The 25461-nt window shown below is 37.9% G+C and overlaps 1 protein-coding gene and 1 long non-coding RNA gene across 2 annotated transcripts in view; both read left to right on the top strand.

The window, feature by feature from the left end:
- CTDP1 (CTD phosphatase subunit 1) overlaps positions 1 to 25461 on the top strand; it is a 104183-nt gene that overhangs the window by 56785 nt on the left and 21937 nt on the right. The window contains exon 12 of the mRNA XM_065667183.1: positions 13642 to 13829. Within this exon, the coding sequence (XP_065523255.1) occupies positions 13642 to 13829 (188 nt within the window). The remainder of the gene's footprint in view (positions 1 to 13641; positions 13830 to 25461) is intronic.
- On the top strand, positions 17610 to 21276 carry LOC136008236 (uncharacterized). The gene is made up of 2 exons (XR_010610018.1): positions 17610 to 17800; positions 20894 to 21276. It is a non-coding gene; the product is annotated as an uncharacterized LOC136008236 (long non-coding RNA).

Raw genomic sequence — 25461 nt, 5'->3', positions numbered from 1 at the left:
TTTGTTTTTGTTGAGGTGGTTTGGTTATTGGGGTTTTTTTTGGGGGGGGGTGGGGGTGTGTAGTTTGTGGGGTTTGTTTTTTTGTTTTTTCTTTGGATTTTTTTTTTTTTTTGGTTGGTTGTTTTTTCTTTTCTTCCTTGATTACTCAGTGCCTAATTTTGGGTATTGAGTGGGGATAGCTGTGCAGGACACTTCCACATACACAGTACTCATATTTCTTTACCATTTCATTTAAAAGCTGCATGCTTGTTTGTACTGTCTGTTTGTAGTCCCATTGCTCAGTTCAAGACTGACCTGTTTTCACTTTCATCTTTTAAGTTTCTAGTAAAGCCAATTCAGAAAGTTTTTCCAAATATTCATTATGTGAGGTGGCTTTGTTAGCTTGAGCACACTGATAAATGTCTCTCAGCCTTTGTGATAATAAGACCAAACTAATCAGGTTTACTGAAGTTCATTGACCACCAAGCAATGCTTCACAAAGCCAGTTGATGTCTGGCAATGCTAATGCTAAACTAAGGTTAAAATTAGTAAGTTGCAGCAGGTCTAAGCTGGCTCTGTTTATAGCTAGTCTGGATCAGGTGGGTTTACTAGCTTGTTCACAGCTGTGTGAATAAGTCTATACTGGACACAGCATATTTGTGTTTTATATAGCAGTGGTTTTGAGCTAGTAAGTCATACTGTATCCCAATTGCTCCACACAGTGGTAGTTCTTTTGCAGCTGTGATACTTGCAGAAAACCCGCACTTGCAGGTAAATGCAAGCAGGTTTTTGCCTGTCTTGTTCTCACCTTAGGAGTTTCAGTTTCAGTTGGTAGGCTATGACTTACGAACAGCTTCATATGATGCTGAACAAGAAGTTCAGCAACCAGCTGTTGAAATGGAAAAAAAACTTTTTTTCTCTGAAATACTTACCTGTAGTGGTGAATATTTGTTTAGTCTCTCTAAGTGAAAGGTATGCTTTCAATTAACCTGGGGATGGTAAAAGCTAGTGCTGTGCTAACAGAGTTGTTAAAACAACTGGCAACAAGGATTCATTGTGATAAAGTTTTGAAACAATTGAGAGGTAAAAAATATGGTCTGTTGTGTGCATATTGTGTGTACAAGGAACTTTAATGCTTGTATGTATCTTCTAAGGATTATTTGGGTTCTCTTCTCTATTGGAGTAAAGCCTGTAGTTGCCTTTGAGGATGACTTGAAAGAGAATATGTAGGTTAGTGGCTTGGTACATTTTTCATAAAAGCTGAGGTTTTCTATTTAGAAATGCTTGCTGTAAAAACCTATACCTATATATATATGTATGTACACATACATATATGAAAAGGATTATTTTAAATCTCTTCTAGCAGTTCAGCAGGTGTTAACTGATAAAATAGTGAGCATATGGAGAGAAGCATCCCATCCTCATTTTAAAACCAGTTGACAGCAAGTTGGATTGGTGGGGGAAAGCTGCTTGTACCTGTTCAAAGCTGTCTCTGTGTCAAGAAACGTGGTATCAACTGGGCAAGAGCCAGAGTGAGTTCTAGCAGTAGATTATACTTCATCCTAGTCTTTGTTATCTAGAAATCTGATTGGTTTTTAGGTTTGAGCAATCAGTATCTTATCCTCTACAAAAGGCTCATGAAAGTAAATACCATAATAGATGTGTTCAATGTCTATTCATTTTTGGTTTGTGTTTTAAGCGGCACTTCACAAGAGATGCTTTCAAGAAGGCATTCCAACATATTTTGATGATCAAAAGTTGTTGTAAAATGAAGCTTATGTCCAAAGAAAACTTCCTCTGAGGGAATGATTGGAAGCAATACAAGTATATGAAGTATTTTATTTTATGCAAAGTTATTTGTACCCAAATTTCTATTCTATTTTTATAACATGATAGAAAAACTGATTAGGAACTCAGAAATTACATAATGCTGTAATACTAATGCACTGATATTCTGCTACCCTCAGCACTTCATTAGCATCTTGCTACAGATGTCTCCCCGTAGCAGTGAAATGTGTCAGAAAAGATTGCTCAGAGCCTAGGCACTGTGCCCTCTCAAATTGCCACATGTCATTTTTAATAGTATGTTGGGATTTCTAACTTAATATGTCAGTGTCATTTTGTGATAGTATTTAAACACCTTTTGCAAATGTTCTTTTTGGGATTTTTAGCAAATTAGTAGCCAGAGTGACAGTTCTCAGGACACTTGCATAATTGTAAAGTAAAGCTACTTCTTGCTGCATATCAGCAAAATATACTTTCTTTAAAACAGAAAGCATGGCTTTGAGAACAAAAAGTATCATGATGAAGTCTTGTTTTCAAACAAGGGTGATCAGCACTATGGTAACTGTTACAACTTTTTAACCTATTGCTATAAAGGTTTACAAGGTGGAACCTGTACTGGTAGTTGTTTGCAGTAGGCTGAAATCCTGACAGAAGCGATCACCCTGTGTTACCTTTTTTTGTTTTAACAAGTATAGATACTTCTACTCTTTCCTGGGCCTTTTTGTTGGATAGGGATTGATGTTAGTCTTTGTTCATTTTGCACACCTGAAAGATTTTCTATGGATTAATTTATTAAAGAAGGTCTATTTGTATAAGAACTTGCTCCTTTCCCTTCCCTTTGTGAGTTTGTGTACATTAGTATTCTATCTGTACAGCATCAGCAGACTGTCTAGGTTTTCCAGTCTCCAGATATTAAGATAATGCTTATTTCTACAAAAACAAGGTAACAGAATTTGAGTACAACAGACTATTTATTATCTGTGAATTCACTCGTTAGCTTATTCCTTTAAGATGAAGGTTTGCCTAAGGTGAAATCAGGACACTTAGTAAAGTGTGGCACTTAAACTTGCATCTTGAGTTTCTGTTCCATTGCAGGGTTTTGGGATTTGTTGCGTAAGACTTGCAAGTATGAAAAAACCTGAAGGATCGCCCAGTGACACAAATGTTACTATCCGTAAGAGAATCCGATGTTAGTACCAGTAAGCAGCAATAATAGGTTTAGTTCATTAGTTTATGAAATTCTGTATTGGCCATGAAAGAGCAGATGATAAAACCTTTGGCAATACTTTTAATGTAACTTTTCTAAGTCATTGGTCTGTTTCCTGTTGCAGACTTCCACTATTCAGATTGTGGCTGCACGTATCATAGAGATGCTTAAGTGTATTCCTAGCAGTTTGCTCCTGCTGTGGGATGGGTGCTTGTGTAGGCATAAAATGAAGTGGGATGAGGAACCCAGGTTAAAAAGTTAGTTAAAAGCATTTAAGCTGTTGCTGTCACAGAGATGTTGCTTATCGAGCAGTGACACCTTTGTTGCATGTAGACCAATCAAACCTTGTAGTTAAATTTAAACCTACCACCTATTTGCTGAAGACGTAGTCGCTCTTGTTTCTGCTTGATGCTTGGTACTGTTATGCAGTAAAGGGAAAAAAGTTTGGGCTAAATCTAACTAAATTCCTTTTCCCTTTTGGTGCTTGTTTTTTGTCCTGTAACTTCAGTGTTCTTCTTGTGGTTTTCTGAGAAGCAGCAAATTAGAAGTTTTGAATTTGTGAAAATAAAGACAAACTCCAGCTTTCACCCATATTTTTTTTTTATGCCTTTTAGTTCGTAGTCTTGATCTTTTTATTTCCATTGTAATTAAAGTATCAGCTCTCAGAGATCACAAATGAATGTTTTAGTAAGTTTAATGGTTGATTGTCCTAATCAAAAAAAGCTGTGCAGTGCTGAAACACACTCCTGCTTAGAACCCCCCCAAGATCCAGACTAGTGTTTTTTTCTTTGAACAGAGGCAGACCCTTCCCAGAGGTGGGCAGGGACAGGTCAGGAATCAAGACACAAATTGCAACATGGGTTATTCTGGCTGCATGTGGGGAAAAATACTTTCATCTTGTGGCTAATTAAATTTCAGAACAAATTTCCCAGAGTGGTCATGGATCTCCCTGTTTGGAGATACTGAGAACTTCTAGACAAAGGTCTGAGTAACTTGGTACAGCTGCAGTGGCTTCAACCAGGGAGCTGGACCAGGAGACCTTCAGAAGTCCCTTCCAATTTAAATTATTCTGTAATTCTAGGTATTTACAGGCTAACAAACTCTTAGATGTCCAGTCAGGTGGTGGTATGTGTTTTGTTTTGTTTTAAACCAGGTGGGGTATGGGAAGTAGAAAAAGCAAGATTAACATTCTGCTTAATGAAAATGCTGAACAGTCAGATGGCTTCTGTTGCCTGCAAGCTCACAAGTAATGAACATGTTTACTAGTCAAATCCTGTGATTTTTCAGAGGGAAACCAGTACTGAAGAATACCCAGTTCAAGACAGACTATATAAATGTGTAGCTTTTTTTTTCTGACCAGCTTTGGTTTCACCAACTGTTTCAGCAGAACTCCTTTTAATTTAAATGTAGTGATCCAAACCATGGAAGTCAATCTCCAAATGAATTCTACATGAAATAAATCTCATAAAAGCTTCTAAGGTTTGGTTATATTTCTTCAACTGTTTACACCAATTATTTTTTAAAACTATCAAAGTAGATATAATAGCACTGCCAAACTTGATATTCTAATGTGAAGCATGTCTTTATCAAAAACAAGATGGTACAAAGAGCTTTCAGTGTATTGAGATTTAAATAGAGGAAAAAATACATTTTATTTGGTTTTTAATAGTGAACAAAACTAGGTTTTGTTACACTTCTGATTTTTAGATTCACCACCTGCTCAGAAGAGCCAATGGTAATTGTAAGAGAGAACAGGAAAATCTGCATTTGAAGTGCTTTGAGACAAAGGGGTGTTGAAGCATGTGCCTGAATGCATTACATGACTCTAAAAATGAAGTTAGAAATTTGAAAGGAGAAAATGCTGTAATGACAAGGAAAGAAAATAGATTAAACAGAATGTGAAAGGCAAGTTCTTCTGAGGTTGCTTGAAAGAAATGGGACTGAGTTATATCACACATTCTCCCTTATATTTCATGTACTAAGGGTTGACTTCAGACAGTTTAACCTTCCAGTGGCATCTTTGTAGGACAAAATGTTTTGTTTCAAAATGACTTAAATTTAGCCCAAATCTCTTAATACAGACTTTGTGTGTTGCAGGCAAGTTCAATTATTCACAAACATTATATCATAATGTCACCCCTAAAGCAAGTCATGAGTGGTAATGTCTTGCTTTTCAGATGATTGTTCCTAAACATTCAAGTGATAAAAATATACGTAAAAAGCTATTCATTTCGTTGAGGCCAAAAAACTAAATGAAAATTTTCATGCAGAGAGGAAAAAGTAAGAATAAGTTAAAATTATTAGACTTTCCATATTTAGAAAAAGTTTTCCTGAGGTCAAGCTAAGTGGATTCTTTTCTGTCCAGTAAAAAAAAATGGCCTTATGCTGCAGCCCATAGCTGCTTATAGATATGAAAGTTAGAAGAAATAGATATTGTTAGTCCATTTCAGCCAGACTTAATAATGGACTCAGAGACACAAGAAGTGTAGAAACTCTGGCCCAAAATGGGGCTTTTCTTCTATTTAAGGTCTTGCAGCTGAGCTATGAAAGTGCTGCAGAGTATATCCAAATAGTCTAGTCAGTGAGGTTTCAGCTGATTGCTCCTAACATGCGTTCTGCTATCACTTGAGCTAAGCTTGAAGAGGAGGAAAGTGCCTAAACAACTCTGTCTTGCCACATCTGCATTTGTTTAATGGTATTTAGCTGTTAATGGCTGGATATAGTAATATGAGCAAACCATTAAAATGGTGTTGCAAAACTAGCTATACGATGTAGTAGAGTGAAATAATGTACCCTGTTTGAAAGGCTGTTTACTTCTTGAGTTGGGGCAGCATTCCCCTAGTGTCAGCAGAGGATTGCTTCCCTGCAGAGAACCCCAGGGCAGACAACTTCTTCCTAATGGCTTTTTGTCTTACCTGAAGCCAGATCTTTTCATGAGAGTCAGTAGTGGACTAAAAACGCATTCTTCGTTCCAAGGGCTTCTGTAGATGATCCTCTTACTTGCTGGCTTTTAACTCAAGTTGTTGGAGCCTTTTCTGGAATTTTGGCATGAGTATTTTCAGCGGTCTCACTCTTTACAAAAGTGGTTTTCTTTGTGTGTGTGTCGAGGTGTTAAACTTTCCAAGTCAGTTGCACAAATCTCATTTCTCTTGCCCCACTCTTGATAAGCCTTTCATTGCTTTACTGAGTAAATGTATGATTTTACTGAGTAAATGTATGATTTTACTGAGTAAAATGTATGATTTGAGGAGCTTGAGGAAAGAGGGGACATGCATTTGTGAATGTGTTATAATAATAATTTGTCAGGCAATTGTATGGCATGTCAGTGTCGGCAACTAGACAGCCTTGCTTGAACCTCTTGAAGAGCTTCCAATTTTAAAAGAGTTCTCATTCTTATTTTCTTTGAGTGTGCTACTTTGCCAGTGAAATATTCTCAGCGATCCATATTGCCATGTGAATGTGTATCTTGCCTGAGTGTTCAGAAGCATTGCTTCCAAACTACATTAACCTTTCAGCTGGCATTGAATCTTCCAGGGCTGCAGCACTGTGGTCTATTGTGTGACCTCTTATAAGCTGAGTTAATGGAATATAACTAACTGCACCTTCTTTACAGTTATTAGTACTACATTAATTGCTGCTAACTACTTAATAATGTGGAGTTAGTAAACTTTTTACAGTGATATTTCCATTTCCTTTGCTACTGACAGAACAGTTTTGTTTTCATACATCTGTGTTGGAAGTTTAGAAAGTTCAGTGCACAACTCCAGAAAGATGGAGACACCATTCTCACTGATTAGATTTTCAATCTAGTATTATCATTCACTGCTAGTTTCACAGACTCAGAAGCGCTTTTTAATTTGTAATTTTCAATGTTGCTTTTCCCATCTACTCTTTCTTTGGCTTCTTGTTTTTCTGATGTGCTAATGTTCCTGAAATAGCCTGCTGATTTCTATTAACGTTTCATGTAAAATAAGCTCTGCTGATCTACTGAAAAGCAGAAGGGAAAGTTGGAAGTGGAAGCAGGGGTAAAGATTATAGGATCAAATGGACAATTATGGGAGATTATAAAAGCAAGCTCTCTGTCCTCTACGGAAACTTTTCATATTCTACGAACAGCATGACACTGGTTCTGCTGGAGAACCATGATTTACATGGCAAAGCAACTTTCGGCAGTGTTGCTAATGCAGTGCAAAGCAATTAGGATGTTAGCATTTGGAAGGTGCCTGTGTTTCAGGGACAGCTTTCTAATGCAGGTAGGGCTGAAGATGCTTAAGTAATTGAAGACTGCCTCATGTTTTCTGCCTGTTTATACACTTGATAATATTTAAAATACAGGCAGTATATTTACAGCCCTCATCAGTTTACATTCTGTAGTTTTGAAGTAACCTGTAGGACCAAAACACTAGCAAAAAGCTAAAAAACTTCTTTTTCAATACCAGTAATGAATCTTCATATAAGTCATGCAAGTGTGTAGGAGATCAGTCCCAAAATACGCTTTGGTAAAAAGAGAAAATGTCAAGTAAAACCAGCCCCAAACGCTGAACTGTTTTGGTTCTTAGGAACAGTTTTGAGCACAGTGGGATTTTTAGATGTATTTAAGTATATTCAAAAAAGATGTGGTGTGCATTTCTTAATTATTTTTTTCAAGACGAGCAGCCAATTACATTTCAAGTAGTTGTACACATGCAGTTTGATATAAGTGTTAAAAGAACTCTGCATTGATTGTTTACAGTGCAGGAATATGATCCTGACCAGAAGCACAGGGAGTCAGACTTACTCAGCTAACTGGAAGAACACTAATATACAGTGCAGATAAAGATAGGGAAATTTGATTTGACAGGTGAAATATGTATTGGCCTTTTTTAGTCTGGTATTTATTTGCAGAGCATCCAATTAGTTTACCCACTAACTAGATGGAGTTGGTGATGTGCTAGCTTTTCTGTTTAATAACTACTTAGAGGGCATCATGGTGCCTGGCACCAAATATGGCAGCATTTTAAAGTATTTGTAAAATGTATGCTGAGATAATACCATGTTTCATAGAGAGATACCTGCAGTTACTGGTGTACTTGCACATCTTAGAATCAGAGAACAGTTAGGGTTGGAAAGGGCCTTAAGATCGTCTAGTTCCAATCCCCCTGCCATGGGCAGGGACGCCTCACACTAAACCATGTCACCCAAGGCTCTGTCCAACCTGGCCTTGAACACTGCCAGGGATGGAGCATTCACAACTTCTTTGGGCAACCCATTCCAGTGCCTCACCACCCTTCCAGTAAAGAACTTCCTCCTTATATCCAATCTAAACTTCCCCTGTCTAAGTTTTAACCCATTACCCTTTGTCCTGTCACTACAGTCCCTGAGGAAGAGTCCCTCCCCAGCATCCCTATAAGCCCCCTTCAGATACTGGAAGGCTGTTATGAGGTCTCCATGCAGCCTTCTCTTCTCCGGGCTGAACAGCCACAACCTTCTCAACCTATCTTCATACGGGAGGTGCTCCAGTCCCCTGATCATCCTCGTGGACCTCCTCTGGACTTGTTCCAACAGTTCCATGTCCTTTTTATGTTGAGGACACCAGAACTGCACACAATACTCCAGGTGAGGTCTCACAAGAGCAGAGTAGAGGGGCAGGATCACCTCCTTCGACCTGCTGGTCACGCTGCTTTTGATGCAGCCCAGGATACGGTTGGCTTTCTGGGTTGTGAGCGCACACTGAAGCCGGCCCATGTTCATTTTCTCATCGACCAGCACCCCCAAGTCCTTCTCCACAGGGCCGCTCTGAATCTCTTCTTTGCCCAATCTGTAGCTGTGCCTGGGATTGCTCTGACCCAGGTGCAGGACCTTGCACTTGTCATGGTTGAACTTCATAAGGTTGGCATCAGCCCACCTCACAAGTGTGTCAAGGTCCCTCTGGATGGCATCCCTTCCCTCCAGCATATCAACCGGACCACACAGCTTGGTGTCATTGGCAAATTTGCTGAGGGTGTACTCAATCCCAATCTTCTTTTACTTGTAGAGTTATTTTTATGAATTTATATGCCATGGAGGAATACAAGGTATTTATTGAAACCTTTTGTCACATTTAGATGGCAGATTATATTAGTATCTTCAGGTTCTTCCTGAGGTGCAATATATTCAGCATAATCTTAAATACAAGCTTTATGCTGAAATGCTGTTGGTTTTTCTCTGTGCTTATTGTCAATATCAGTTCAGTTGTTTCAGTTGCTAACAGTGAACAGTCATTTTTGTAGCAGTAGAAACAAGCCTGAAGAGCTGCTTGGTTTTTTTTCTGTTTTACCCTCAACTTATGAAATCAGTTGCAGCAAAAGTATAATTGGTCTTTTGGGAAAGACTGGTGGGGAGGAAACGTGTGTATCTTCCATGCAAAACTGGAGTAGAAAATGAACAACTGTCTATCAAACCTGTTCTTTTTGTAGAGTTTTCTGTAACTCTAGTAAAGAATTGATTCAAAGCATTCTATTGCTTCTAGAAGAGATCATTTCAGTAGTTACATTTGTTGTCCTTTTGCTGTCTAAGGCAGTTACTTTTTCAGTTATATTAAAACTTGAATTTTTAAATACTTGCTAGTTTAAAAACAAGAATTAAAACTTATTCACAGGTATATATATATATATATAGTTTACATTACTGTATATGTAACTGCTTCTTCAAAAAAAATATAAATCATCATGATAGGTCTCTGTCACATCCATAATGCTGCCCAAAACATTTCCTGTAATTTATCTTTCTAACAATTTGAGGTTTCTCATGATAGTTTCTTTATTGGTGTTTTCTTCTGAGTCTTCATTCATTTTGAATGTGTAAACTCAGCTTTTGGAGTAAGAACATTTTCTAGCTGAGTTGATTTGTTAATACTACGGAAGGTTTTAGGCTTTTTTAACAATGCTTTAGGTACTTTATAGCTCATAAGCCAAGAACACGAGACTGAAAATCTCATTGCTCTTTGGTCTTTGTCTGTATGAGTGTATGCTGTGCTCCTTCTCAATAAGAAATAAAATAGCTTCGTCAGCTGAGGATGTTTTCTGCATTTTATAATCAGGTGTTTAGAAGAATTGTCAGACTTTTCATCTTCTTGCTAAATGGAACAACTTGGCATCTACAAAGGATGAATCATTCTTTTTCAGTGTTAATCATTCTTGATGTGTCATAAAAATCTATTTTAGTATTTTAAAGATAGCTGCTGTGGTAGTGTTCAAGCAGTAAACATCCCCTCACTGTATCTTATCACTAAGATTTTGTATTAGCTGGCATTTTCTTCTGAAATGTTATGTGTTCCATTTGTATTAATCATATAAAATCTAATGTTACAAGCAGAAGCTGTTGTTGGTACAGCAGTATCTGCCTTGGACTGAATGAGATTGAAAGTTTCCTCTGTTCTTTAAACTTATTTATTTCTTTAAAGTTAGTGATTTGACTAGATAGTTGCTGCTTAAATATTAATGCACCTTTTTTTTTACCTATTTGTTCAAGAGAAGGGCTTAAATCTCAATGCCTCAATAAAAACGTTGTTCGGTTTTCCATTTCATTTGAGAAATCTGAAAGGTGAAAATGGGTAATCTTTATATTTTTCAGCACAATTTGCAATAGTTTTAGTCAAATTAGGTAAAAATCTGTATTTTGGTGCCTGTCTAGTTAAAGTGATTTGTAAGGACCATCCCACATTAATTGGTTTTATATGTAATGGTTTTTAAAATTTGCTGCATATTTGTATGACTTGTAGGTACACTTTAAATACCCTTCCACAGAATTGGGGCATGTATGTGTAAAGCTAATTTAGTAATTCTAATGTTAAATGGCATTCCAGACTTCAAAAGAGTAATGTCATCTTTGTGCAGAATGAAAGAAAAAGACATGGCAATAACTAGGCTGCTAGTCTGTCAAAACCGTTCACACAAAGTAGATTTTAAAACACTAAAAGTTCAGTTTGTGAGACATCTGTAATACTGAATGTCTATCAACCTAACTTTGTCCTTTAAAAACTCTAACATATTTTGTAATGAAAACATAGTTTTAAACATATGACTATCTGGAAAAGTGTTGCTTTTCAAATGAAGGAATGTAATTTTGAATATAAGACTTGCTGGAAAGGAGTTGTTAGGGTTGTGGATTTGTGCTGCCATTTGACTGTCAATTGCTGGCCATGTTGGCTACAGTAAGTATCTTTAATAAGACTATACAGGCTTAAGGTTTCCTGCCATCCCATCCCAGACTATCATACTTAAACACTTGAGACTTTATGTGTATTCTATACACACACAAAAAATCCCTCCCCTGTGTACTTTGTGCACTTTCACCAGGTTCACTGTTGTCTTATAAGTCTTTTCAGTCTCCCCAACCCTGGATTGTATTCCATGATTCTTATTTTCCATGCATATGACAACTTCTGGTCATGGAAAAAGTATTTTTGGACTAATGTGGTTTGACTTGACAGCAGTTCCTGCAGTTTCTACTTGAAACTATCATCTGTGTTTAGATGGACTAAGCTGGTATGTGGTTCCTTTTTTGTTATGGTTTCTTTACAGCTTTCATAGTAAAAGAGCTGAAATATTAGCACTGTTTCAGGTAGGAAAAATGTACCAAGGCAAAGGCCAATGGAAAGCCAGCTTAAATTGTAGATCTAAGAAGCCTGCAAGTTATTTATCACTTTGTACAGAACTCATTCCATTCAAGGATAAAACTGGATTTTTTTAAATCCAGTTTTAAAGCTTGAGTTGTGGAACTCTGAAGCAATTACGTATTTAAAGAAATTGTTTTTCACAAGTCTACTTTGTAACAAAATGTCCTTGCTTTCCCTTACACTGAAAAGTCTCCTCGAAACTTATTTTAGGTTGCTCTGAAGTGCTACTTACCTTTTTTTCTTTTCCTATTATTATTCCTTCTGCATCATTTCTCTTTTGCAATAATACAGATTGGCAGAATCCTCAGTGCAAAGTAGCGCAAGATAAGGAAGAAAAATTATTTGCTACTACCCTCAAACAGGAATAGCTGAGTGAGGCTTATAATAAGGTAATAAATACTCCAAATGCATCTGTTTAGCAGAGGACTGAAGACAAATGCCAGATACTCCATCCTTCTGAAGTCAACAGGAGAGTGGTAGGAGTCATCAGTATGCTTGGTGAAATTGCCCTATGGAGCACCTTTATTATCTTGGGTCAAACATCTTTTCTCTGCTTTTCTCACCTTTTCTCCTACCAGCTGGGTGTAGGACATTAGAAAAAGAAATTAAATAGGTCTTTATCTGTTACCAAACTTCTGTATTTTCTATTTCTTCTCCCTCCTTGCTTGCAAACTCTCTCTTGAGTTCACTTTCTCTGAAAAAGCTGTTTCGTTTATCATATTTCCAGTAGAGTCCTAGCGAGGTACAGATCTTTTCTATAGATGCATATAGTTGATAAACGGATGGCAGCTTTGACTTTCCTTCAATGCACACAAAGGTACACAAAGAAATTAGAAGTGCATTTATGAAGGATCAGGTATCAATGATTTTCTTACAGCTTTCTTCTAGCTTTTCCGATTGACAATTTAAATCAGTGGTTAAGCAGTATAAAATCTTTTGATCCATGTTTGTGTACAGGGCTTTACTCCTTGATAAAGCAGGTGTGGTGTTAGTGAGAACAGAGTATTTGGAAAGCATATTTTTACTTATCCTGAAATAAGCTCCTTTAGAAAAAAAAAATATCAGGAGAGAAATACTCATACACAGCTTCTTTTTATGTCCTCTGCCATTCACAAAAACAGAGAGACTGTGGGATCTTCACCTGTGTGTTCTCATGTTTTCATCTTTTTCTGAAGGTTGAATGCTGACTCAAAGAATATAACCTTTTGAAGCTTATCAGGGTAACTCATGAGTGTGACTTGCTTTTAATGATGGTTCCAGACCTGTCAGAGCAAATTAAGATGTTCTTAGAGGAGTGTCAAATCCAATGCTAACATTTCAGGAGCAAAGGTCAAATAATTATTTAATGTGTAAATGTTTTGATAGATTTGCCTATATTAAAGTTAGCATAAGCAGACAATCTGGTGAGAATAGGGTTCTGTACATTTCATTCCATTCATAGTGTATTATTTACAAATACTTTTCTTTACAGGTATTTCTTGATAGATAAAACTTTAAATATAAGAATACTTACTAGCAAGATATTTTAAGATGCCTTGTCCAACTGAATCTGTATGTTATAGTAGTATAAAATATGTATAGTGTATGTTATGCATTACAATAGTATAAACAATCTATTGGTATTTCCCATGCTGGGGAATGGTTGGACTTGATGATCTTAAAGTTTTTTTCCTACCTTGTTGATTCGGTGATTCTACGATTCCTTTAATTTCATAAGATAGCACTTTTATCATACACAGCTTCTTGCTTACAGCTCTTGCTGCTTCTGTAATAAAGTGCAAACACCTTCAAATGTGACTGTATCAAGTATGTGAGAATATGTATATCTTTCTTAAGCTAAACATAGGCTAAATATTTAATTTGAATAGAATGTTGTTAGAGATGTTACAGAAGCAGCATTGAAGACACGGGGTTTAATTTGAATTTTCAAAGAGGTGGTTAAGGGAACATAAAACATATTATTAGTGATTATTTCAGAGCATTCTGATACAGAATAATCTGTTAGAGGATACACTCACTCTCTGCTCTTTGGCAGGTGGATGACATCTTAGGAGAAGGCAGTGATGAAAGTGATAGTGAAAAAAAAAAGCCAGAAAAGAAAGGTGAAAAACCTCAGATTAGCGCAACAGAAACTCTAGGAGTGAAAACGGATCAGAGACCTGGATCATCATCATCATCGTCGTCGTCATCAAGTGAAAGAAGCTTAACATGCAGCGTACCCAGGTATGAGTTTTTCAAACAGAAAAAGAAGTGTTAACAATGTTTCTTTGTGTGTGAGCACTATTCAGCGTGCGTGTGACAGTGAAATATTTGTGTCCTTGTTAACCTCTGTGTGTTGGTAACTGGTTTATTTTGGCATGGTTTGTAACTGTGAAATTGTCATGCTTACTTACCTCTGTAGTGTTTTGGGATTGATTCAAAGAAATGATCATAGTAAAGGTGTGTTGACAACTGGGATATTGCCTGTTTTGAAAGAACCGTAGATCACTGATCTGTGCTTATTTTAAAGAAGCATTGATTCTGAGTCAGGTAGAGGACAATTTCCTCTGCAGTGTTACTTTAAGTAATACAAAGCATGGTTTTGGAAAGCTATGGTTTTTTTCATCTTGGTTTTTTTTAAGAGACTTTTATATGTGACATTCATCAAAATCAGGTTGCTGAGATGGTTGTCTGCTTAGAAAGTAATTTAAACTTGCTGGTCTCTTCTGCATAAATTATTTTAGTGTCCCAGCATTGACTGTTATTGAATTATGACTATCAAGTAATTTGCTGGTAAATTAGGACTTGATAAAATGAGTGCTTATTTTAAATATGTTAAGGAATGGTTCTCAATCTGCAGCCACTTAATATTTTTTAAGTCTAACAATGTTTAGAGAACAACATAAGATGAAGATTATAGCACTTTTAATTTAGAACTGATGAAATATCATCATCCTGTACCACAAAGTGCTAAAAATTGCAAACATGACTCAAATGTGAATTATGGTTTCTTTCTGCTCTCATAACTGGATTCTGTTTTCAGTCATACGAACTTAAGCGCTATTGTTTTTCTTTCAATGGAGAATAATATAAGTAGTAGGACTGAAGTGACTTACATTATTTTAACTTTTATAAGCTTTGGTTTAGTGCACAAAGAATGCATGAAAAAAATTGCAGAAAAACACCACAGAATGTGGTATATAAATATTCACAAGGAGATTCTGATTGGGGTAGTAATGTTGCTGTGTGTCAGGAGTTTATTGGAGAAAGAACTACATGGAAAGCTTGCACAGGCCTTTTAGTTTATCATGGGTATCTCTAGTCATTGAGCATCTTTAGAAAAATGCCAGTCTAAAAGGTATGAGACTTTAATTTGTCTCAAATAGGTAGAAGAGAAATTCCCTCCTAAATGAAGTTTGGAAGAGGAAAGGCAAGCCTGTAATGAATATTTTTAGAATACCATTTGAAGTAGCAAGGCATAGCGGTGGCATGTCACTGATAATTCATTCTAATACTGTGATATTTTTGTGTGTGTATAGAAAATGCACCAAATTCTGACAAAGAAAAGGCAAAAGGAATAATTGTAAGGAACGCTGCTTAGGGCTATTGCTCCATACTATTTTCTGTGTGTGGTTTACAAAGAGCACGTACATTTGTAATTAATTTTGTGCTCTGTATAGGAAAGTTCATAAATACGTTTGAGAGTACTCATGCACTCAGAAGCCATGTAGAAGTAATAGTGTTACTGCTAGAATAAAGGCTTTGAGCAGCAGCTGAAGTACCTTTTCTATTTTTGGCCTTTCTGCCTTGTAAGACTTTCCTGTTGGTCTGCTAAATTGCATCCAGGGTTAAACCTGAATGGAGTGCTGGAAAATACTCAAAAAGGGCTGGTTAAGGTGCTGACCCAGTGTCTGCTAGGCAGGAAATTCTCACTGACAAAAAGGAGCCTCTGCCTGTCATCTTAATTCCATTTTAATTTTGAAGTTTTAGATTTATGTTTTCCTGGTCAGTCGGTGTTGTATGTGCTAAAGAGGTACGGTACCAAAGGCTCAATGTAAAAACAGTCACTAAACTGCAGGGTTAAAATCTCCAGGAATTTAGTCCACTCCAACACAAATACTAACTACAGTCTCTGGGGGCCACATTTCTAAAAGCTAAGCGCTATACAAGCATATACATCCCAACAAGACCTGGAGTACCTGTTCTGAAGATTGGATTCTTGAAGTGCTAGGAGCGTAACACAGATGAAATTATATTTAATAGTTTTGAGTAATTTCCGCTCTGTTGTATAACCTGAACTCACAAATTAACGTGAATACCATCACCTCCTGCCACATTAAGAAAGCAGAGGCTTTGTATTCTAAAGGCCAGTCCTAGTTACTCAGTAAGTAAATCCACCCTGGACCAGCTATTTAAATCGTTATTTTGTAACTTCTTATGATCACCTTTATGTCCATATTTTAGTTATTAAAGTTTCCAGAAAAGAAGTATGGACAAGAGAGGCAGTCTAAATATGATCCAGTACTCTGTTGTTCTGGCTTAGCAGAGATGAGGTCTGCAGAGACTAGGTTTCTGGTAAGCAGTGCTAGAAAGGAAAGTGGCAAATATGAAACAGGTTGATGCAGTGTTTAATGAAGTCTTCAAGTGGATTCCTTTTAGTCCAAAAAAAGTTACAGCTAAAAAGAATGGTGGTTATTAGAAATACGCTCATAAACAGACACTTCTGTCTGTATTTATTGTTAAGCAGTTAGACTTCACATACATCAGACAGGTTTGATCATGTATTCACTGAGGATGTGTATGGATTTTTCATTTGATTTTCACAGGTTTTGTTCAGGTTCCCAGTGCACTTTGTTGTTTGTGGGGCTATTTTTAAATAAGCTGATTTCTGAATGCTCTCAGTTCACAGTGCCAAGGCCAGCGCTTTTAGTGTTTAGTTCCGGTCTTGATAATTTCAACTTGTGTAAATCTGATGTAAGGGCTAATGGTTGCTCTGCTGAGAATTTCTTTCCTTTGGAATGGAAATTTCAGTACTCCTGTTAAAACATGTCTTTCAGTGTAAGAAGGAAGTATTCTCCTCTGAATTACTAGTGAGAAGAAATCTAAAGACTAGAAATGGTATCTATTAGCAAAAACTTTTGCTTGCAGGTTTCAAGTTTCCTTCGCAAAAGTATAGCTCAGTGAAGTGTTTTGTTTGGCAAAATTTCTTACTGATAATTTCTGCATCAGTCCTGAGAAGATTGTATTTTTGACTGATGGAGAAATCACAGTTTTAAGAACAAATGGGTAAATTACAAAAGATATCTTTATGCTTGGAGTTCAGCCTAATTTTGGAACATTTGAAATACCTTCTACTTTTGCACATTCCCACTGTCAGTTTCTGATATATATATATCTTGTTAAATCCAAGAAAGAAACACTGTAAGTTACTTTGCTACAGAGTAGCGTTGATCTGAAGTCTTTCAGAGAGCCTCCAGTCTTTAAAACTCTACATTAATAGATCTTTGAACTCTGAACTAAAGCATATTAATTTACTCATTTTTGGCTGTCTGATCAGAAAGAGTCTGCATAGTAAAGCTGTCCTTTGAGTTCTTCAGGTTTTTTTCTGACTGTTCTATATTGTTTTAAAAATAAGAATAGTGGTTTAATTTAAAGTACAGCTGTGTTACAGGATTCATGATATAAGGTAAAACTTCAGCAATGTATAGAAAAGGCTTGCTAATTCATATCAAAGAAGACAGAGCTCGGAATCTCAGAAATCTCTCCATTGTCTTCTGTAGCCATTTTTACTAGACTTTTAAAAGGAGCAGTGATATTTCAATTCTTTTCAGTGTTTTCTCTTCTTTCAAATATAATAGCACTTCCTTTCAACAGGCACTCTGCTAGAAGACAGAAATTATAGTTTTGCTTTCTTTCTCACCGCTAGAAAAGACTGCTGCAAACTCCTGTGCAAAATTTTGTTGCTGACACCTTTTATCCTAATTGAAACAGTATATTCACTGTCACTTTATCTTTCTTCCAGTTCCCAGTATTGAGACGCTCTGATTTGAGAATCTCGGGACCTAAGTTTTTACAGCTCAGTGCTTCCCATGCTGTCAGCCTTGCGTTTGTTATTCATACTGATCTGGAATTTTTTCAAAAACAATTTCAGTGACAACCTGTTCAAAACATATTAAGGAACTAACTGGCTGTCATGGTTTAACGGCAGCTGGCAAGTAAGTACCATACAGCCACTTCCTTCACTCTCACCACCCCCACTAGTTGTGTTTCCCCCCACTCCCTGCAAACACACATAGTGGGATGGGGAGGAGAATGAGAATAAAGGTAAACCCCATGGGTTGAGATAAGAACAGATTAATAAAAATAAAAATAATATAATAATAATAATAATAATAATAATATAATGAAGAGGGAAATAAGGGGGAGGCAAGGAGAGAGAGGACCTAACAGTGATGCACAGTACAATTGCTCACCACCCACTGACCAATACCCAGCCCAACCCAAGCAGTGGGTCCCTTCCAGGTGACTCCCCCACAAGTTTATATACTGGGCATGATGTGCTGTGGTATTGAATACCCCTTTGGCTAGTTTGGATCAGGTGTCCTATCTCTTGTCCCTCCTGGCCTCACTGGTAGAGCATGAGAGACTGAAAAATCCTTGATCAGTCTGGGTAAGTGCTACTGAGCAACACTTAAACATCAGTGTGTTATCAGCATTATTAGCATTGTTCTCAGACTAAAGCCAGGACACAGCACTGAGCCAGCTACTAGGAAAAAAAAATAACTATCCCACCTGGAATCAGGGTACTGGTTCAAAGTCTTGTTGAAGGTACCCTTAATAGCCAACAGCATATCTCAAATATGGCTACCAAAATAATTGTACAAATTCAAACATTTTGTCAAAGAATGATGCCTCTCTGTTTTCTTATCCAAGCAACTCTTTGCATTGTTTCACAAGTAAAGTCTTAGTGTTATTACACTGTATAGTATTCCAGAATTCCCCTCTAAATTATGCAAGTATACTGTTGCTTTGTTCTTTACAATATAGAAAAGATGAAGATCTACACTTAGAAATATTGGTGTTTTAAAGTCATCTTTTCATGCCTGCTGGATCACTTGCTGCATCTACAGAGCTTACTTAGCATAGAACGGTTTGGGTTGGAAAGGACCTTAAGATCATATAGTTCCGACCTCACTGCCATAGGCAGGGATACCTCGCCCTAAACCCTGTCGCCCAAGGCTCTGTCCAACCTGGCCTTGGACACTGCCAGGGATGGAGCATTTACCACTTCTTTGGGCGAAAAATTCCAGTGTCTCACCACCCTCACAGTAAAGAACTTCTTCCTTACATCTAATCTAACCTTCCTCTGTTTAAGTTTAAACCCGTTACCTCTTGTCCTATTACTACAGTCCCTGAGGAAGAGTCCCTCTCCAGCATCCTTGTAGGCCCCCTTCAGATACTGGAAGGCTGCTATGAGGTCTCCATGCAGCCTTCTCTTCTCCAGGCTAAACAGCCCCAACTTTATAGAATCATAGAATCATAGAATAGTTAGGGTTAGAAAGGACCTCAAGATCATCTAGTTCCAACCCCCCTGCCGTGGGCAGGGACACCTCACACTAAACCATCCCACACAAGGCTTCATCCAAACTGGCCTTGAACACCGCCAGGGATGGAGCACTCACAACCTCCCTGAGCAACTGATTCCAGTGTCTCACCACCCTAACAGGAAAGAACTTCCTCCTTATATCCAATCTAAACTTCCCCTGTTTAAATTTTAACCCGTCGCCCCTTGTCCTGTCACTACAGTCCCTGACGAAGAGTCCCTCCCCAGCATCCCTATAAGCCCCCTTCAGATACTGGAAGGCTGCTATTAGGTCCCCACGCAGCCTTCTCTTCTCCAGGCTCAACAGCCCCAACTTCCTCAACCTATCTTCATACAGGAAGTGCTCCAGTCCCCTGATCATCCTCGTGGCCCTCCTCTGGACTTGTTCCAACAGTTCCATGTCCTTTTTATGTTGAGGACACCAGAACTGCACACAATACTCCAGGTGAGGTCTCATGAGAGCAGAGTAGAGGGGCAGGATCACCTCCTTCGACTTGCTGGTCACGCTCCTTTTGATGCAGCCCAGGATACGGTTGGCTTTCTGGGCTGCGAGCGCACACTGCAGCCGGCTCATGTTCATTTTCTCATCGACCAGCACCCCCAAGTCCTTCTCCACAGGGCTGCTCTGAATCTCTTCTCTGCCCAACCTGTAGCCGTGCCTGGGATTACTCTACCCAAGTGTAGGACCTTGCACTTGTCATGGTTGAACTTCATCAGGTTGGCATCAGCCCACCTCACAAGCGTGTCAAGGTCCCTCTGGATGGCATCCCTTCCCTCCAGCATATCAACCAGACCACACAGCCTGTCTTCATACTCCAGCCCCCTGATCATCCTTGTGGCCCTCCTCTGGACTTGTTCCAACAGTTCCATGTCCTTTCTATGTTGAGGACACCAGAACTGTACACAGTACTCCAACTGGGGTCTCACAAGAGCAAAGGGGCAGGATCACCTCCTTTGACTTGCTGGTCATGCTTCTTTTGATGCAGCCCCTGGAAATTCCTGTTCTTATGGTGGAGCAAGCAAAGGAAACTCAGTATAGATAAGGCAGTGGCTCTAATTTTATAGATTGTTGCACTTTGGAAGTTTCAAGTTGTTAGGAAAAGTTTAAGTCTGTTGCATAGAACAGCCAACATTTGGCTCTGTAATTATTACTGAGTAATCTGATTTCTTATAAATTCAGTCTAATTCAACATTCTAAATTCAACATCTGGGAGAAGAAAGCATGCTTCCGGTAATAAGAGAATGTGATTAATACTTGTTTTATAGAAGAAAAAATTCTGATTCAGATTTTTGCAAGGTCACCTCAAGGTTTCTTGGGCTTAAAACTTAGCTGATATAGGCCGGTCAACACCTAAACTATCTAGCGTGTCTCAAGTCTGTACAGTACTCTTGTGAAAAGTTTTAAGTGGCTATTCAAGAGTGATATTTTGAGACATTAAGAGCTGAAACTTCCACCAATTTCCTTTTCCCCGTGCTGTCGACCAAATTCAACTTTCAAAATGGAAATTTTTTAATCTGTTTCCTGGTGGTACAAATTTTTCCTGATATAATGATAGTTCTCATAGTTACAACAAGGTAAGGAGTATATTTAAATGACTGACTTCCCTTGCATTTCTAATGGTTTGGAAGTAAACAGCCTCTTTTCTTAGAGTACACATGAGCAATTAAAAAAATTACTGAAGCTTCAGTTAGGTTTTTTTTCCAGAAGCAATGGTGAAACACTCCAGACTGAAATCCAGGATCAGCTTCCAAAGACAAACACTTCTGTTGGCAGCACATCTTGCTGTTTTCATATGAGCCGTCTGTTCTGCAGAATTTTAATGTTACTTCTGTTTGGAAGTGATTTTGATGAAGACTCTAAGAAAGAAGAGGGCTCTGGGCATGCAAAGCATAATTTGCTTCTGTAGTTAAATACAATTATTGAATGAGTGTCCACTGTAAACATTAAAGAGAAGCTTCCATTTAGGAATGTTTTTACTTGAAAGCTCTTGTTATCCAAAATTTCTACATAGGAAAAAAAATGATACTGAGGCAATAACAGCTTTTTGAAGCCATTTTAATGAAATAAATTTTTTCCTCTAAAAATGACTTTGCTTTTTCTTGAGTTTGGTTGTTTGCGTTTTTCAGATGTGTCTGGTAGCAAATGTTCTATCCTCAGTTGAAGCAACAACTCACTGTTTGACAGCTAGAAAATTTAAATCCTGGTTCCAGAGGGTTGAATCAATGGAAGCAAAACAACCAGTGCCTGAAGACATTTCTCTTCGTTAGGGACTGTGGTGGTAGCACAAGGACTAATGGGTTAAAACTTAAGCAGGAGAGATTAAGGTTGAATATAAGGAAGAAGTTCTTTACTGTGAGGGTGGTGAAGCACCTGAAACAGGTTGCCCAAGGAAGTGGTGAATGCTCCATGGTGAATGATCCCTGGCAGTGTTCAAGGCCAGGTTGGACAGAGCCTTGGGTGACAATGTTTAGTGGGAGGTGTCCCTGCCCATGGCAGGGGGTTAGAACTTGGTGATCTTAAGGTCCTTTCCAACATAAACTGGTCAATTATTTATAGATTACATGAAATAAAAAAACATAAAAAACACACAGGAAATGTTTGATCGCTGATATGATGGGGTTTTTCATAGCACAGTTTATGCATACATTTTCTCATAAAGAAAGCTTGATACTGACATATCTATACTGTATCTATTTCCCTCTTCTCCCCACTTACACTGTTTGACTAATGTGTTAGAATCAGAGTATATTCTCAGAATATTTCTAATTACCTTTATTTAGGATTGTAATGGAGTAGTTATGGATATACAACTAACTGCTGATGTTTGTGCAGTTGTCTTCAAAAAATATATTCTAGTTGTGTGAAGAAGTAAGCAGCAAAGAGTTACTACATAGTTATTAAACTGCAGCCTGGCAAAGATTTTCTTTTCAGGTGGGGCAAATATCTGAACTATTTATCCAACCCAAACTTTCTGCTGTTGTACCAACTAGAAATCACACTGCTGTAGCACTTACAAGCCTCTGAAATTCAAAGTTCTTCTGGACTTACTTAGCTTAAAAAGACTAAAAATGAAACTTGGTGGAACAGAGGCTTTGACAGGTGAGAATTTATGATAGAAGTCATTTGTCTTTGCACATATGGTCTTCAGGTAAACATTTTGATAGGTGGGATTGGTAGCATTAATTTGCCTGACACTTCCCTCTTGCGTAACTCCATTTTACTGGCTTGTAGCTTTGCCAGACAAATTTCTAGAGCTAAAATACTCTCAGACTTGCTCTGTGCTTCACAGTGCATTGCTTTTGGAAAAACTAAGTAAAGAAAAATCAGCCATTTAAGATGAGGGGATAAGGGAGAACACACTAGCTTTCCAGTATTGGAAAGAAAACCTGTTTGTGGCTTGGCAGCCCTCGATTTTCGGAGTGCTGGATCTCAGGTGTCAGGTTCTTTATTTTCAAGGATGCAACTTCAGACCCTCTTGAAAATTGTCCAAATATACAAAGTTCCAGGTATGGGTGTTTCTCCCAGCAGTTTGTTAGGCACATATTAGCCTATCCTTATTCTCATTTTATGTGATTAGTAAAGTATTTTATACCACGTATTTCCTGCTGGAAAAGCTAAAAGTACTGTAATCCAGAATACTTAGGATTCTAAAGGTAAAGACATACCCTAAAACACAGGAGTCCTTCAGCTCTAATGTTTGCCTGATTCAGTTAGAGTCTGATTAGTGACCATTTTCAAAGGTTCATTAGGGTTGCTTTATGCAACTTGAATGCATCCAATCAACATTTAACCACATTCTTTAAGTAGCAAGAACTTTATTTCTTTTGACAGTTGATAGTTTTGTTTTAAATGTACTGCTAAAGTTGATTCTCAGCTTTTTATCTTTTGTGTGTGTGTTTCACATTTCCTGCTTAATCTGACCTCTCCAAACTTACATACATCTGAACCAGTCATTCTATGCCTTCTCCGTGGAGAAGAATAATTTAGGGAGATACTTAGTTTTACCAATTTCGAGTGTCTGCACCTAGTAAGATAAATCTCAGCCTGTCATACTTTTCTCTGTTTTAAGGCACAGAAATTTGGTTTCGAACCCAAACTCTGCAAAGGAAAGCTATACTTGCAAAATATAGTTGTAGCCCATGTTTTTTTCCTTTTGAGTAGCTTTTGTTTCATGAAAAGTAAATTTGATTGAAGTGAAATACTGTCCAAGCTCTTAAGTGATTCCTTCCCTGTAGAAATCTCTGTTGTAAAGCTTCTGTATATACTGGTAGGTTATTCTTCCATTGAATTTCATTCTTGGACTTCAGCAAGGTTTGTCTCACTCAGTGAAGAGGGTTAATGGTATGAAAGATCCCACTAACTTCTTAGGTCTCTGTGCCCTCCCTCCTTGTCAGACACTATTCAGCCACTGGCTATTTTTAGAGTATTTTTCACTTCTCCTTAAAGTCTGCTTTTGTTCTGGACCCTTTTTCTTACCTGGGCAGAAGTACTGCTTTCTTTTGAAGGAGTACAAGGGACACACAGATCTGATGAAAGTCAGTGAGGGATTCTCTCTTTTTGTCTACGTTTCAGGTGGCTTAGGGAGCTAAACACGTATTTCTATGCCTGGTTTATAGACACACACCACCCCTCCCCCCCTTCATGAAAATGTTGAAGGACTTTATGGCTTTACATTCACATTATTTTTCTATTTGAAAAATATACATGCTAAGAAATTCAGAAGTTTTCTGAACTTGGCCAAAATAGATGCATACACAAATTACTTTGAAAATACCTTTTTGATAAAGGTTTAAGGTGTTAATGCTACATGCTATTTCAAAGCTACTTTGCTGAATGTCTGAAGATTTAGAGAAGTCACAGGATGGGTTGGGTTGGAAGGGACCTTACAGCCCATCCAGTTCCAACTCCCTGCCATGGGCAGGAACACCTTCCACTAGACCAGGTTGCTCCGAGCCCCTGTGTCCAACCTGGCCTTGAACACTGCCAGGGATGGGGCAGCCACAGCTTCTCTGGGCAACCTGTGCCAGGGCCTCAGCACCCTCACAGGCAAGAATTTTTTCACTTTAACATTGACTCTTGTAGCTTTTTTGTACGTGATGTTTGAAATAATAGTATTTGCAAAATAGCAAAAATATTCTACTCACTGTGTTTCAGTTATGTCTTGTAGCTAACTTGTTAACTTGTCTTTTCTTCTTGGGTTGAAAAATGGGTATGTGTTAGTTTTATTGGTGTCATTGGTGTGCCAGTAGCAAGTGAAGGTGCAGAGGAGTGGGTCTGTATACCACTGTAAACCCAAAGGTGGACAGAAAGATGCTGAAAGATATTAGTAGGTAGAATGTGGTCTAAGGAACATAAATATTGTGTGGTGCTATTTTCAGTGTGCTATATTTGATAGTATAAAAAAAAAATCAGGCATGCCTGACTGAATTGATTGTTTAAGGCATATTACATTTCTATTTAAAAAAGAAGGGAGGGGGTGAATGACCCTAAAATAATTAATTTCCATAATTAATGAAAGGGTGACTGGGACATCTGCCACAAGAGGATAACAACATTAGAAAGGAAGGTTGGCACTGAACATTCCTTCTTAGGAAGACTTAATGCACTGATCCAATACAACTAAAAAACCCTCAAAATTATCATCACAGTGAAAAATATTTTTCCTCTTCATTTGCTATTGTATGGTATCTGATTGAGGGAGCTGTTCCCCAGGCGGATATTTGAGATAATGCCATACCAATTTACTTGGGTTTTAAGGAGAAGTTATCTTTCTATTATATCTTAAACCTTCAGAGCTGGTTTGTGTGTCCTTCACTTTTAGCTTTTGTGTTCAGTTTTCTGCTGCTGCTGTGGTAAAAAAGATTTTATTCTATTCCTAATTTAAAGGAATTAAGCTTTATGATTTCAGGTAGAAAAATTCATGTGCACAAGTCTAAAAACTCATAAAGTACAGTTGGAACTACTCTAGCTTTTCCGGAAATTAAATTAGACAAGGTATGAAATAAACGTGTGTATTATTTCTTCCAAATTTCTTCAAAAAATAAGTCATAGAAGAAACTATAGCACATGAGGTCATAGATGCTTGAAAGAAGTTGTGAGAAATGAAAAACCTGCTTAAGCGAGCCCAGAGAAGGACCACAAAGATGGTCTGAGGGCTGAAACACCTCTCCTGTGAAGAAAGGCTGTGAGAGTTGGGCTTGTTCAGCGTGGAGAACGCTCTGGGGAGACCTTAAAGCAGCTTCCAGGGCCTAAAAGGGCTGACAAGAAAGCTG

The sequence above is a fragment of the Lathamus discolor genome, chromosome 2 (assembly GCF_037157495.1).
Source record: "Lathamus discolor isolate bLatDis1 chromosome 2, bLatDis1.hap1, whole genome shotgun sequence".
Classification (NCBI taxonomy): Eukaryota; Metazoa; Chordata; class Aves; order Psittaciformes; family Psittacidae; genus Lathamus; species Lathamus discolor.
The sequence above is the reverse complement of the archived record's forward strand: the minus strand, read 5'-3'. Positions and strand labels throughout refer to the sequence as shown.